General features: G+C 33.9%; 1 protein-coding gene across 4 annotated transcripts in view; it reads left to right on the top strand.

The window, feature by feature from the left end:
- The window catches only part of TMTC3 (transmembrane O-mannosyltransferase targeting cadherins 3), a 59865-nt gene extending 53476 nt beyond the window's left edge, over positions 1-6389 (top strand). Inside the window, exons 14-16 of one of the 4 annotated variants that reach the window (XR_009265490.1) lie at positions 242-1224; positions 4440-4502; positions 5910-6389. Coding sequence is in view for 1 of the 4 variants with exons in the window: in XM_058741848.1 (XP_058597831.1) it covers positions 242-1056 (815 nt within the window). In the remaining 3 variants the exon portion in view is untranslated. The other 3 variants (XR_009265489.1, XR_009265488.1, XM_058741848.1) reach the window with 3 other exon arrangements.
- Positions 6390-14760: the final 8371 nt, after the last annotated feature.

The following is a 14760-nucleotide window of genomic DNA, read 5'->3' as shown; positions in this document are numbered from 1 at the left end:
TTTCTGCTTTAAAGGAAAAGAAGTGGGCTATCATTTCAGTGTTTCAAACACAACTGTCTTTCCTGGGAAAACTTTGGGTTTTTTTCATTCCACTTTTTGATGTAGGTACAGAAATTAGTTGTTTTGATGCTGTCTTTTTGTAATCTTAACTAGATAAATACTGAAAGTGGCTTTTGTTCCTCAGGCTTATTAATTCATTTGTTAACAATATGTATTTTTTCTTTAAAAAAATTATTCTTAGGTGAGGTTAAACTTAGACCTGAAGCTAGAAAACGCCTTCTTAGCTACATAAATGAAGAGCCACAAGATGCTAATGGTTATTTCAATTTGGGAATGCTTGCCATGGATGACAAAAAGGACAGTGAAGCAGAGATGTGGATGAAGAAAGCCATAAAATTACAAGCCGATTTTAGAAGTGCTTTGTTTAATCTGGCTCTCCTGTATTCTCAGACTGCAAAGGAATTAATGGCTTTGCCAATTTTGGAAGAGTTACTCAGATACTATCCTGACCATATCAAGGGTCTTATTTTAAAGGGAGACATTCTGATGAATCAAAAGAAAGATATACTTGGAGCAAAAAAATGTTTTGAAAAAATTTTGGAGATGGATCCAAACAATGTGCAAGGAAAACACAATCTTTGTGTTGTTTATTTTGAAGAGAAGGACTTACTAAAAGCTGAAAGATGCCTGGTTGAAACATTGGCATTAGCACCACATGAAGAATATATTCAACGCCATTTGAATATAGTCAGGGATAAAATATCCTCATCTAGTTTTGCAGAACAGCCAGTATCCCCAGCTGGTAAGACTTCAGGTGTAGAAGGAGACAAAATTCCAACTGAAAATGTAAAAGAAGTAAGAAGTGAATCCAGACCTACACAGATCATAAAACCAAGTGATAATAAAAGTCAGTCTAAGTCCAACAAACTATTAGGAAAAAGTGCAGACAAAGAGACCCCCCATAAAACAACAAAAGAAATCAAAGAAATTGAGAAAAAAAGAGTTGCTGCTTTAAAAAGACTAGAAGAGATTGAACGTATTTTAAATGGTGAATAGCATTATTTATCATGTGACAATGTCTTCAAAGAACTTCAGTCTATCTTATGTGATTGTTTATACTGGGAGCTTTGAAAAAACAACAAGTGTACATGTGACAGTCTATCATGAGCTGCCTCTACATAGGATCAAAATACGATTTTCATTAAATACCTGTGTTACCCCAGGGTATGTATTGTATAAGATATGACAGTAGTTCTGAGTTTTGGCAAATATAGCAGAAATACTAAATTACAGTTGGCAAATTTGTATCTTTTATGTAGAAGAATCTACCTGCAGAGTAATCTTGACTGCTCTCAAAAATAATCTAAAGCCTGAATGATAAACCCTTGGGGGCAGATTCAACATATGCTAGTTTATTCTATGAATTTGCATTTATTAGTTGACTTCATTACCTTCTGTTACCTTTGGAATCTGACTATGGATTGAAAACACTTAATGAACACATTCTTTTTTCTTTGGTAACTTCTGTTTAACAAAGGAACTTGGCACCACAAAAGAATACTGGCTTCTTTTAGGTTATGTTCTTTGGTTGATTTTTAGAAGGACTGCCAGGTAAAACTTTTTAAAATAAGTCCTATGACATGTTAGTTTAAGAATGTATTTTTCATAATTGTGTGCTTGTCCTTAACTTTACTCTGAAATGCAATTTTTAATCAGGTAAAGTTTTAAATACACACACACATTTCTAATGGTGCTCGTATATACTGTATTTTTATTTTTTTACATACTGAGAGTTTCACAGCATGAACCCCACATAAATCATAGCTATCTTTGATTTTTTACTCCCCAAACTGTTCAGGTTTATTAGAGTCTAGTCAGATTGAAAAAGTTCCAATAATTATAACTTCATTTAAACTTTTGAGTTAAAACATAGTAAGATTCTCTTTCATCTTAGTGTTCTCTCTCTAGTGTTATTTGAATTTTAATTGTTCCAAAAACATAATCATTCTTAGATACTTTAAAAAACTAAATTGAGTTCTTTATTTAACTGAAGGCAAAACAATGTGACAAAGTTTTATTTTTAAACACTAAGTTCTTGATATCTTCCTATGGTGTATATTTTTATTAAATATTTATTTTGACTACTGAGCTCTCATAAAAAAATTAAAGCTGTTTTAATTCCATCAACTATGGAAAACAAATTGCTGTTGCATTTTCCTATAAATGCATATATTACAGTTTAAACAAAATTTCATTGTCTTTGGCATACTTTCCAGCTATAAAAGGTAGTTAGCCTCATATAGGATTAATAGTTAATTTTAGCAAATTTAAACCTGAAAACTGTTAGGTTGAAGAGTAGATATAAATCAAATTTATTAATTTATATCTGATTTTTTGAGTTAAAATACATTTCAAATGAGTTTTACAGTATTGAGTAAAGTTGGTTTTAATTTAAAATGTTAAAGCTCAAGCTATCATCCTGAGATAGTAACTGACTTCTAATTATGTAGAATTTAAAAAACTGTATTTCTGTTCCTCTGAGATAACTAAATTGTTTCAAAAATCATTACTGTAAGTTTTTATAAAGAAATATTTTCTAAATAGGTCACAAGAAACATAGTCTACATTAAAGACCCACTCTTACTAGCTTCCCTGAGGTTGTGTCATAGATTATTTTTTAGGCAATTTAAATCAAGCACTGACACCAATCATAGTTCATTTTTGATTTAGGAGATTCTATTCAGGATTTAAAGCAATACCCAGTTTCAGTTTTTAAATTATGGATTTGTGACTCCAGGTATAAGACGGAGAATACCTCATATACTATGACTTGAAAAACAAAATCTATGTTAATCTTATGTTCTCTCCACGTATCTTGAGAAAAAGTTTCTGAGTTTGATCTCTTCTGTTATAGTATCAAACAAAGATAATTCAGAAAAGTAAAGAGAATCTTTCATGACAGCAGATTATAATAAGAGCTTTGAGTAATATTTTAATAAAATTGTATAACTATTGAAAAGATAAAAAATATATTGTTATCCAATGATTTTTATAGAAAAAAAGAATTTCCTCCTTATTTGCACTTAGAACAATGCCTATCATGTAGGAAGTGCTCATGTATTTGAATTTTAAATAATTTATTTAAGCCAAATCCACCCTGAATAATTAATGATTTTTCCAAATTAATGTTTCAACCCTCACTTCATATTAGAATCATTTGGAGGGCTCTTAAATATGAATCCCACCCCACAACAATTTAATCTGAATTTCTTAGGGGGCCATGCTTCTATTTTTCTTAAAGTTCTCAGGTTCTAATTTGTAGTCAGGGTTAATGACCACTGCTCAAAATTAGTTCAGGAAATTCTAAATTAGTTCAAGAAAATCCTCTTTATCTCTTCTGTGTTAACTTTTTAATTTAGTAACATAACCCGGTTAAGTTTTGATGTTTTAATAATTATGCTCTTCTGATAACTAGTATTTATTTCATCTTAAGTACCGTCAAGCTTGCTTATGTGTAAGGTGATTATTCTCTTTAAACTCATAGTAGAAATTTTATTGAAGCTGTTCAAGTGAAAAAAGGTAATAGATTTTTTCCCACCTCTTTGGAACTGCCTTTATGGGGATATGGATGGTTAGGGGCATTTTAGTCCAGGTCACTAACCTATGGTTCATAGTTGTAGGCATCTGTATGTTTGGAAAAGAAAGCTTATCATAGGTCTGTGTGCTGGTAAAGCGATGTAGTTTTAGTTCTCACTGTTTTACAAAAGAATATATTCCCCCAGGAGTTCTAGGAAAGCTTTGACAATCCCGAAGGGGCAGTTAGGTTACCTTTTCACTGCTTCTCAGAAGAAAGAATTACATTTTTCTCCTATTGCTCCTATGGTATTTCCTTGTTAACATTCAGAATTGGGAGGTTTATCTTGTAACTATACCAGTAAGTGATTTCATGAAGCTCATGACTTGGAGGATAAAACAAATATGTTTGCAATTTTGTGTTTACGTTTATGTAAATATTTAGTATGTGAATTACACAATTCTAATAAAACCTCATGCATTTTCATTACATCTAATTTGAGCTCTCATCTTCATGTTGCAGAATACTTCTTTGAAGATGCTTTAATGAGAACTATTATGAAAATATATAGATTTGTATGTCAGTTTCTACTTCAGAAATCCATATATTTGTCATATTTATTTTTTTAAAAACTTCCTAATTGTTTGCATGATTAAATGATATTTAAAATGAACCCCCCAAAATATCTGGTACCTTTGTCCAAAATTTTGTCTCTTGGAAGCTATCAGCCATCCATGTTAAGGGTTTATAAGAAAATAGTTTAATATTATATGCATTTTATATTATGGTGGTGTCTGTGTGTACCATATTTCTAAATATTCAGTATAAAATGCTTTTTAAAACCTTCACCTGAATTGCCTTTTAGTGTTCAAATGAGAAGTACAGTAGTGTATCAACAGATTTCTGCCCCACAAAGACAGAAGAGCTGGTGGGTAATTTTTATTAGCAGTGATATGAGAAAGACGTGTTAAATTGCTTCAAGAACAGTGATACATTTTCAACCCTTAGTGACAGAAACTAAAGAAAATGAGACAAATTCAAATATGGATTTTTATACACATAAGTAGAAGTCAGTGTGGTGAAATAATTAGGAGTCTGAGTTATGGATCTGCCTGGATTCAAATCTTGGTACCACCCTTACTAATATAACTTAAAGGAATGTTTAACCTATATGTCCTTGGTTTACATTTATATAGGTTTAATATGTATATATCCTATTGTATAAACTGGCAGGTATTTTTGTAACTATAAATAATGCATGCTCAGCCATGTACATTGTAAATAGTCTTTACCAAACATGTTTGATAAGGACCATAATTAACATCACGTAGTAAATTGTGTTAAAGAAAATCCATGATTTATTTGATGTAATTGGCTTAATTTTTTTTCACGTAGTATCAACATGAATCTGTTTACAGCTGTAACCAACCAGTAGTACTGATCTATCCATCCAGTGTTGTCTTTATTTTATTTGATTGTGGCTTGATAATATTTTATTAGATTGGGAAAACTAAAGAAACAATGGTTTTAGTTTTGCTAAAGACTGGCCTTATTAATGAACAGCTTTCCTAACAAGTGATCATTGACTTCTGGCGGGTGTTAACATCTGTTTCATAACATGGCAGTATGTTTATATGTCAGAAGTTTTATGACATTTCTAAGTTGATTTGTTGAAATAAATTCAGCAAGTGGAAAAATCTATATATTTATATTAAAAATATTAATATATTTAAATTGTTTAGGATAGTTCGTGGTATAGTAAATGATAGATGTTAATCATTAATGTAATCACAGGCTTAGGCTTGCATTTGATACATATGATTTGCTTTATGTGTTAGCAGAGATAATGTTAATGATGGTTGTGTAGCAAACAGATTATTAGATATTTAAGGCTGGTTCCTTAGCTAGCTAAGGAACTTGTTCTTTGCTGTTCACTGCTTTTAGGAAGGTAGCATAAGATAAAATCTTTCCTAAAAGTCTCTGAAGACTTAATCTCAGGCAAATTCATGTTCTTTGGAACCCACTTTATTCAAAGTAACATTTCTGTGACTCTGCCAATGGATAGCATAATTCCCGTCAAGTCGTGTTTTTATTGTATAGGAACTTGATGCCTTCAGTTTTTACCTTAAGCAAAATACTTCTCACCAAACCATTCTAGTTTTCCCTTTCTTAAAGACTTTAGTGGTTAAACTCCATTGTCCTTATTCCTTCCTTCCCCCATGGATTTAGTTTCTGATATTAGGAAAGTCATCTGATTAATCCATGTTAAACTACAAATGATAGGTCTTGTTAGTCATCTTAACAGTAAATCAAATGAACTTCTTTCTTTATAAAGTTGCAGGCAATACAGTGGGAGTTATTTGAGGGATATGGAGTTTCTCCACCATTCCGCCTATCTAAGCAAGGAATTGCGAAAGACCACAGAAAATCTTTGTAACTGCAAGAAGGCCACTTATGACCAGAATCCTGTTTTTGATGGGCACTGGCAGGCCAGGTAACTGCCTTTTGGGAGTGGAATCAGAGTAATCAAACTGTCAGCAGAATTGGACTTATGCTCAATAGTGACATCTGCAAAACTAATTCCTGAGTAGTGAATATACAAATCTTACTTGATTTATGATGGGCTTACATACCAATAAACCCGTTGAAGTTGAAAATATTGTAAGTTGAAAATGTTCTTAATACATCTAACTTAGTGAACATCATAGCTTAGCCTATGTTAAATGTTCTCAGAACAATTACATTAGCCTACAATTGGGCAAAATCATTAGACACAAAGCCTGTTTTATAATAAAGTGTTGAATGTCTCATGTAATTATTGAATACTGTACTGAAAGTGAAAAACAATGGTTGTATGGGTATAGAACAGTTGTCAGTGTATTGATTATCTCATGGCTGGCTGATCCTGCCCACCACCATACTAGAGAGTATCATACTGGGTATCACTAGCCCAGGACAGGATCAAAATTCAAACTGAAATACAGTTTCTACTGAATGTATATCTCTTACACCATCATAAAGGCAAAAAATCGTAAGTCAAACCATTGTAACTTGGGAACCTTTTGTAGTGTGTACATTTTTAATACATGATCTCTTTATATGACACCGCAATTTCCCTTGGTGATGGATCTGCAGTGTCATTTGCAAGCTTTTTAATTTATTCCTGTACCTTAAATACCAATGTTCTCTCTTCTACCCTTTTTATTTCCCTGTTTCCTTTGAGCAGTGGTTTCAGCTTTATAGGATTCCAAACCTCCAGCCTAGAGTTTCTCTAAACTTCAGGACCATGAACCCAGTGATCTATTAAACATCATATCCAGAGGTGTTCATTCCTCCCATCCTCTCTTCCAAACCCCATGCCTATTGGATAAGTTTAAGAAAGAGAAACTAAAAGAAAAAGTATATCCAGTTTAAAGCAGAGAAGGAGGAGGTGGGGGAGAAACCAAAAGAACATGAGAGCTTACTAATGGTTTATTTACTCAAAAACAGTGGCAAAGTTTAAGACATCATTAAACATGATTATGGGGCTTAGGTTAAAAACAAATTCTACAAATATACGAACAATTTGTAACTTTTAATCCGTCAGAAGAAAACTCACCGTAGCCCAATGGAATTTAGTAATGGGGCCAGGGCAAATGAAAGTGCAGTACAAAAAAAGATGCTAAGATATAAAGGACTAATGTAGCAGTAATTCAAATGAGTGTAAAATAAGTTAAACCTAACAAAAAAATAAGCTGTTAGAGCTCTCTTTTGTTTTCATTATATTCAACTAAGTTTTATATAATTACATTGAGTTATAGATACAAGGTCCAACAACATGTTGTCCCTGAAACGCTTTTATATAGAAGCAAAAGTATGAGAAAAAGCCTACCAGTAAATATGAATCAAAGCAAGCCAGGGTAACAATTTTAATACATGACAAAACAAAATTCAAGGCCAGAAGAGAAGATGAATGATGCATACTAGTAAAAGGAACAATGTAACAAGACATGTCCATCATAAACACATACATCAACAATATAATCTAAAAATAACAGCGAGTAATAGTACAGGGAAATCAGAAATTGTAACTAGAGATTTTAAGGAGTAATAGTACAGGGAAATCAGAAATTGTAACTAGAGATTTTAACAAAATCCTCTGAGAAACTAAGGGGTCAAGCAGAGAAAAAAATAAGTGGATAAAGATCTAAATAACCTTGACCTATTAAATTTATATAGAATTTCACTTGACACAATGCATTATTTCCTAGCACATAAGGAATCTTTACAAAACCACACTATGTATCAGACCATAAAGGAAACCTCAGTAAATTCCAAGACCATGCTCTTTAATCATAATGCAAATGTTCACAGTAGCTTTATTCATGGTAACAAAACTGGAGACAGCCCAAATGCTCGTCAGATAAATGGATAAACAAAGTGCAATCTATTCAAATGAAACACTCTTCAGCAATTAAAAAAAAAAAATGTATCTCTGAGCAAAAAGAAGCCATATACAAGAGTACATCATATATGATTGCATTTATATGCAATTCCAGAGCAGACTATTTGTAAATTTCTAGTACTAAAGTATGGGTCAGGAGCGAAGGAAGCCAAAGGAATTTTTTAGGGTGATACAAATATTCATGACCCAGCAATTCTACTCTGAGGTGTACTGACAAAAATATACCTACACATGCTCTACAAGATACAAGAATAATCTTAGGATTAACTGTGCAAGCTCCAACCTTGAAATAACCAAAATACTCATGAAAACCAGACAAGATATTTATGATATAGTCATACGATGAAATGCTATGAATATATAATGAATATGCATGAATAACTGCTACATGAAGCAACATGGATGGGTCTCGCAAATATAATACTGGATAAAGCCAAACACAAAAGATAGTACTATTACAATTCTATTAATATGAAACTCAAAACTGGCACGATGAATTTGTGCTGTTACAAGTCAGAATAGTGGTTCTGTTAGGAAGGGAAATAGAATGTTTATTGGAAAGGAATGTGAAGTGGGCATTGATGTTCTGGTCTGCTTCTTGGTCTGAGGGATATTTGCACAGATATGTTCAATTTTTGGCAATTCATGATATATGCTTTTTTCCAGATGTATAATAAACCTCAAAAAGAAGTGTAATATTAAAAGATGTGTTAAAAATATGGAAAAATACAATAAAAATTTAGGTGAACCATTTATAAAAGAATTCTACAATCAGTTTAGTAATATCAAATACAGAGAATGACTGGAAGAATGTACCATAGAATATTTTTAAAACAGTTTTATTGAGATAATTGACATACAGTGAACTGTTCATATCTAAAGTGTACAATTGGTTAAATTTGACACTTATATACACCTGTGAAACCATCACCATAATCATGATAGTGAACATACACACTTCTCAGTTTCTCATGCCCTGAGTAGTCCCTCCAGTCCCACTATTCCTTTTCCAGCCCTGTCCCTAAAACAATTGATCTGCTTTATGCCTCTGTAGATTAGTTTACCTTTTCTACAGTTATATATAAGGGCATCATACATTATTTGTCTGGCTTTCCACTCTTGCAATGGACTGAATGTTTGTGCCCCACCTACAGATTCATATGTTGAAGTCTGAACCCCTAATATAATCAGAGATGGAGCACTTGGGAGGTAATTAAGTTTAGATAAGTTCATAACAGTGGGGACGGGATGGGATTAGTGTTTTTATAAGAAGAGGAAGAGAGATCAGAGTTCTGTCTTCCCACTTGATGAGAACACAGCAAGACGGCAGCCATTTGCATGGCAAGGAGAGAGTTTTCACTGGGCGTGAGTACCTGCTGGCTCTTTGTTGTCAGCCTCCAGAACTATCAGTAATAAATATCTGTTGTTTAAGCCACCAGGTCTGTGGCATTTTGTTATAGCACCCCAAGCTAAGACACACTCAAAAAAAATTTTAGACGCATTCATCAATAGTTTATTACCAAGTAATATTCCATTATGTGGATATGCTATAGTCTTTATCCATTCATCAGTTGACTGGTCCAGTGGTTTTTATTTTCTCCTGTAGGCATTATATATTTTTCAAATACAAATTAAAAAAAAAAAGTTTTAATTCTGTTATTTACACATTTTCTGACTGTCGATATTCAATGTCCTCCACTTCTGCAAATGGCCATTTGGGGATTTAGTCCTTCCTCATAATGAGCCCATATGTTTTTGGAGGTGTAGAGGCCGGAGCATATGACTCAGACTTGTCATTAAGCACTTGGTATTAATCCATCTACTATGATTCATTTAGGAATGAGAATGTAACCAGATCAAAGCCAATGAAATGACCCTTGATTTTGCTAACACCAATGACTTGAGAGAAAATGCGAGTTTAAAATTGTGACAACCATCTCACCACATGGAGAGATCTTATGTGAGAATACAGCTAGGACAAAGTAGTTGATTATAGAGACAAAAAGGTCACAGTGGATATTGTTAGAAACCTGGTCTAACTACATTTGGAAAGGCAATAAAATAAACCAAAGTGGAAGAATCTTGAGCCATATTTGGTTGTGCCAGCTTTTGAGCAGGAACTATACTGTGTATGTTGTCTGGCCAAGCTCATGAGGTCCCATGGTGGGCAGTGCAGGTCTCTCAATCCCAGACTTGAAAAGAATTTTAATTAAGCATAAGCAAAATAACTGGTTAAATTGTCCACTCTGTGTCTTGTGCTGAACAAGACTACAGGACAAGGGAACTTGTTTTGAAAAATTCAGCAAAATAGAGTCATTAGTAAGGTCAAACCAGAATGAGGAAGTTTTAAGCTGGATCTGTTCCATCTGAAAACAAATCAGAGAATATTGTTTTGTATGATGGTCCTTTACCTGCAGTCTGAAATCTGAGATAGCTGCAAGTATATTGACAGGGTTGGAAAAGCCAAGTTCTCTGCCCCAGGCTACTGTTGACTCAAGCAAAATCAGAGGTGGGACAATTTAGCAAGAATGGTAGTTGAGAAGAGATTCTAGTATCTCCGACTTCTCACACATATTTCCATTTAAGCAGTCATGGCCCAAGAAGGGGATAAATTACTCCCATTGGGAATATGCAGTCCAGGGGCACAGATACAAAACAAAACACATTCAGCCCAGGCCTAATGTCATTAGCAGTGCATTGTGGCTGTATTAGTTTCTTAGGGCTGCTATAACAGTACCAACTTGCACCAAAATACAAACTTGGATGGCTTAAAACAGAAATTTATTGTTTCACAGTTCTGGAGGCTAAAGTCTAAAATCAAGGTGTTAGCAGTGTTGGTTCCTTCTGGAGGCATTGAAGGAGAATCTGTTCCATGACTTCTTCATAGCTTCTATTGTCAACAATTCTTACATTCTTTGGTTTGTAGATGTATCACTTGAATCTGCCTCCATTCACATGGCATTCTCTCTGTGTCTATGTGTCTTCCTTTAAAGGCACCAGTAATACTGGATTTAGGGCCCACTCTAGTATGATCCCATCTTAACTAATTATATCTGCAATGACCCTGGTTGCAGATAAGGTCACATTCTGAGGTACCAAGAGTTAGGACTTCAACATATTTTTTAGGAGCACATAATTAAAGCCAAATAGTGGTCATAGTCAATTTCTAGAAGACAGGAAATTGAAGGGTGATTTTTCAGATTTAAACACTGATTCTTCATATCTCTCTTTGTTTACTACCCCATGCTATAGAGTGAATGAAAATAGATTAAAATTATATCAAGAGTTTAAATAAATTTTACTATTAGAGAAATCTCATTCTTTACAAACAAGAGGCTAGGGTTGTCTCAAACCTGAAAATCATCCTCAGGCTCCAGAACTTGAGGTTAAACAAAGAACACTGATAAAGAATTACGTTACTCATCTCAGTTATGGTCATGGAAGACAATTGTGTTAACTCACTAGATTGAATTATCAAAACACACCCACTAAAATCATAGATCTCACTTTACATCAAACTTTATTAATATTTCAAAGGTTACAGACACCAGATACAGGCAAAATCTATAAATGTCAGGTTTTTCTACAGTAAGAAAAATAGATGGATCAGAAATATCCTATATTGTAGTTAGGGAATCCCTATGTGCAAGAAGATCTGGTGGACATCATTCTTTCCCCCCATTATCCCCACTAGTAAGTGGTTTATTAACCTGTCATTAATCATTTCCTTCTCAACAATGCAATAAAGATCCTTCTAGACAGCACAGGACAACTAGATTTGTTGACCAAGGAACCACATTTCACTACTGAGTTGAAGTGTCTTTGCCTTCTCTATGTGCAAGATATGATGAGTTATGTAGCAGCAACTGCTGTATGTTGTATCTCTTCCCCAATGTCAGATTAGCAAGGAAAGGTGTATTGGATGTTTTGGTATTCATTAAACGTATTATATAGCATTAGTTCTATGGGCTGAGAGGAGTTAGAGATGGGTCTGAAAAGACTGTGCACTGAGAAGATATTTTGTACTTAACAGATATATGCAGTAAGTGAATGAGACTTGTTACTGCTTTGGGGAAGGTGAGGATATTGTGTTTTCTGTGGGACATAGCATAAGTTTTTTTATGTAGATAGAGATATTTTAAAAGATGATTGGATGAAAAGATGGGGTAGACAAATAAGTGAACATTTATTTCCTCGGTTGTCTATTTGCTGTCAAACATCAAGTCACCCTATTTCTGGTACCACCATTTGGAGATTCATTCAGGGATGTTCTACTGGATAGGAATTGAGAGAAATAAACATATTCCATCCCCTTGGATATGGCCATTTGTAGCCATGTTCAGGAGTTTGTATGTGACATAATAAAAATTAGTAACATGCTGGAACTTCCCAAAATCTCTCATTCTTTTTCCATTAGATTTGATTGAGGAACAATCCAAGTCTAGAATTAGAACAGCTAGCTCAAACATAGGTGACACACAGTGTTACATTATTTTCAGGTGTACAACATAGTGATTCAACAACTCTCTACATTATCCTATGTCCACCACAAGTGTAGTTACCATGTGTCACACTATATAATATTAGTACAGTACCATTGACTACATTTCTTATGCTGTACCTGTACATTTATCCCTGTGACTTATTCTTTCCATAATTGGAAGCCTAAATTTCCCATTCCCCTTTACCCATCAAATAATTGATTTTTCAGATACATGAAGCAATTACTTTCCCTTTGTTCTTAAACCCTTCTTAATCCCTTTTAGATTGGGTTTCCTGTCACATGAAATTATTAAAAAATCTGATACATAATTTTTAAGCATTTAAATTTTCAATGCTTCATAATCCAAGAAAAAATTTTTTCAAAGCAACGTTTTTCTCTGGAGTCAGTCTGACATTAATGAAAGACAGATTGGAACTGATAAAATTGCACAACAGTGGGGACTATGAGGAATTTTTTTTCACATTTTCTGGATTTTGTATCCTTTTGAAAAATTTGCAAGAAATAAGTCTGACTAATGTGCTTTTAAAACTCCTACATTATCCTTCTGGCTTAGCTCCTACCTCTCTCGTCCTCAACTGTTTCACTTCCTGTCAGCCAGTCTTCTTACTGACCTCCCACTTCAAGGCCCTTGTACTTCTCATTCTTTGTCTAGAACACTTCTTTCTTCTTTCTTCTTCTTTCTCCTTTCTTCCTTCTTTCTCCTACTTCTACTCCTCCTCCTCCTTCTTCTTCTTCCTAGTTTTTTTTTTTTTTTTAATTTAAATTCTGGTTAGTTGACGTACAGTGTAGTCTTGGCTTCAGGAGTAGAACCCAGTGATTCATTTCTTACATATGATACCCAGTTCTCATCCTGAAAGAGTGCCCTCCTTAATGCCCATCACCCATTTAACCCTAACTACCTCTCCTCCAACAACCCTGTTTGTTCTCTGTATTTAAGAGTCTCTTACGGTTTGCCTCCTTCTCTGTTTTTATCTTATTTTTCCATCTCTTCTCCTATCTATGTTTATCTGTTGAGTTTTTCAAATTTCCACATATGAATGAAATTGTATGATATCTTTCTCTGACTGACTTATGTCGCTTAGCATAATACCCTCCAGTTCCATCCACATTGTTGCAAATGGCAAGCTTTCATTCTGTTTGGTCACCAATATTCCATTGTATGTATGTATGTGTGTATACATATATATATATATATATATATATATATATATATATATATATATATTTGTTGACCAAGGAACCACATTTCACTACTGAGTTGAAGTGTCTTTGCCTTCTCTATGTGCAAGATATGATGAGTTATGTAGCAGCAACTGCTGTATGTTGTATCTCTTCCCCAATGTCAGATTAGCAAGGAAAGGTGTATATATATATATATAGCAAGGAAAGATATATATATATATCACATCTTCTTTATTCATCAGTCAATGGACATTTGGGCTCTTTTCATAATTGGGCTATTGTTGATAGTGCTGCTATAAACATCGGGTGCATGTGCCCCTTTGAATCAGCATTTTTGTAGCTTTTGAATAAATTCCTAGTGCAATTGCTGGGTCATAGAACACTCCTCTTTCAGGTAGCCATATGCGTTCCTAAATCCTTTAGATTTCTTCTCAAAATTGAACACCAAATGCAATGAGAAAGAAAGCATAAGGGTAAAGAGCTGAGAAAAAGGTGACAATTGATTATAGCTCAGAACATTGATAATAAATAGAAAAACCAATCCTTGAAAGAGAATTATTAAAAATTTTAAAGAGCAACTGAAGTAATTACCATGGAGGTCTTGTCTTCAAGTCCACTGTTTAGGGCACAGCTTTCCTAGAATGGATGTACCTAATGTCAGCACATACAAGGGTAATGGAAGCAGGTTGTGCAGGTCTCAGGGAGTGGAGTAAAGGGTATGATTCTGTAAAATATGTTTTTTTAAATAGTTGCCTGTGTTGTGTTTTCTTCTTTTTGATGTGTTTTCTTTTGATATTTATTTTTCCTTAGTTATCTCTCTTCATAGATGGCTCATATATGGGATCATATCTAGGAGCAACTTCTCAGAAGGTCTATGAAAATCTCGAATAGTCAAGTATGGCCAAGGTGTAGCTCAGAGGATGGAGTCTGTGAAGTAGACATTTTACTCATGACCTTAATGAATGGTTGAAATTATGAGAAATTGAAATGTAGCCTGAATTTCCATGGAGGGGCAAGTGGGAAGGGAGCAGGTAGTCTCTATTCATGTCTTCAAAC

This window comes from Neofelis nebulosa, chromosome 8, assembly GCF_028018385.1.
Source record: "Neofelis nebulosa isolate mNeoNeb1 chromosome 8, mNeoNeb1.pri, whole genome shotgun sequence".
NCBI classification, from domain to species: domain Eukaryota; kingdom Metazoa; phylum Chordata; class Mammalia; order Carnivora; family Felidae; genus Neofelis; species Neofelis nebulosa.
Note: the sequence above shows the minus strand (reverse complement) of the source record. Positions and strands in the feature narration are given on the sequence as shown.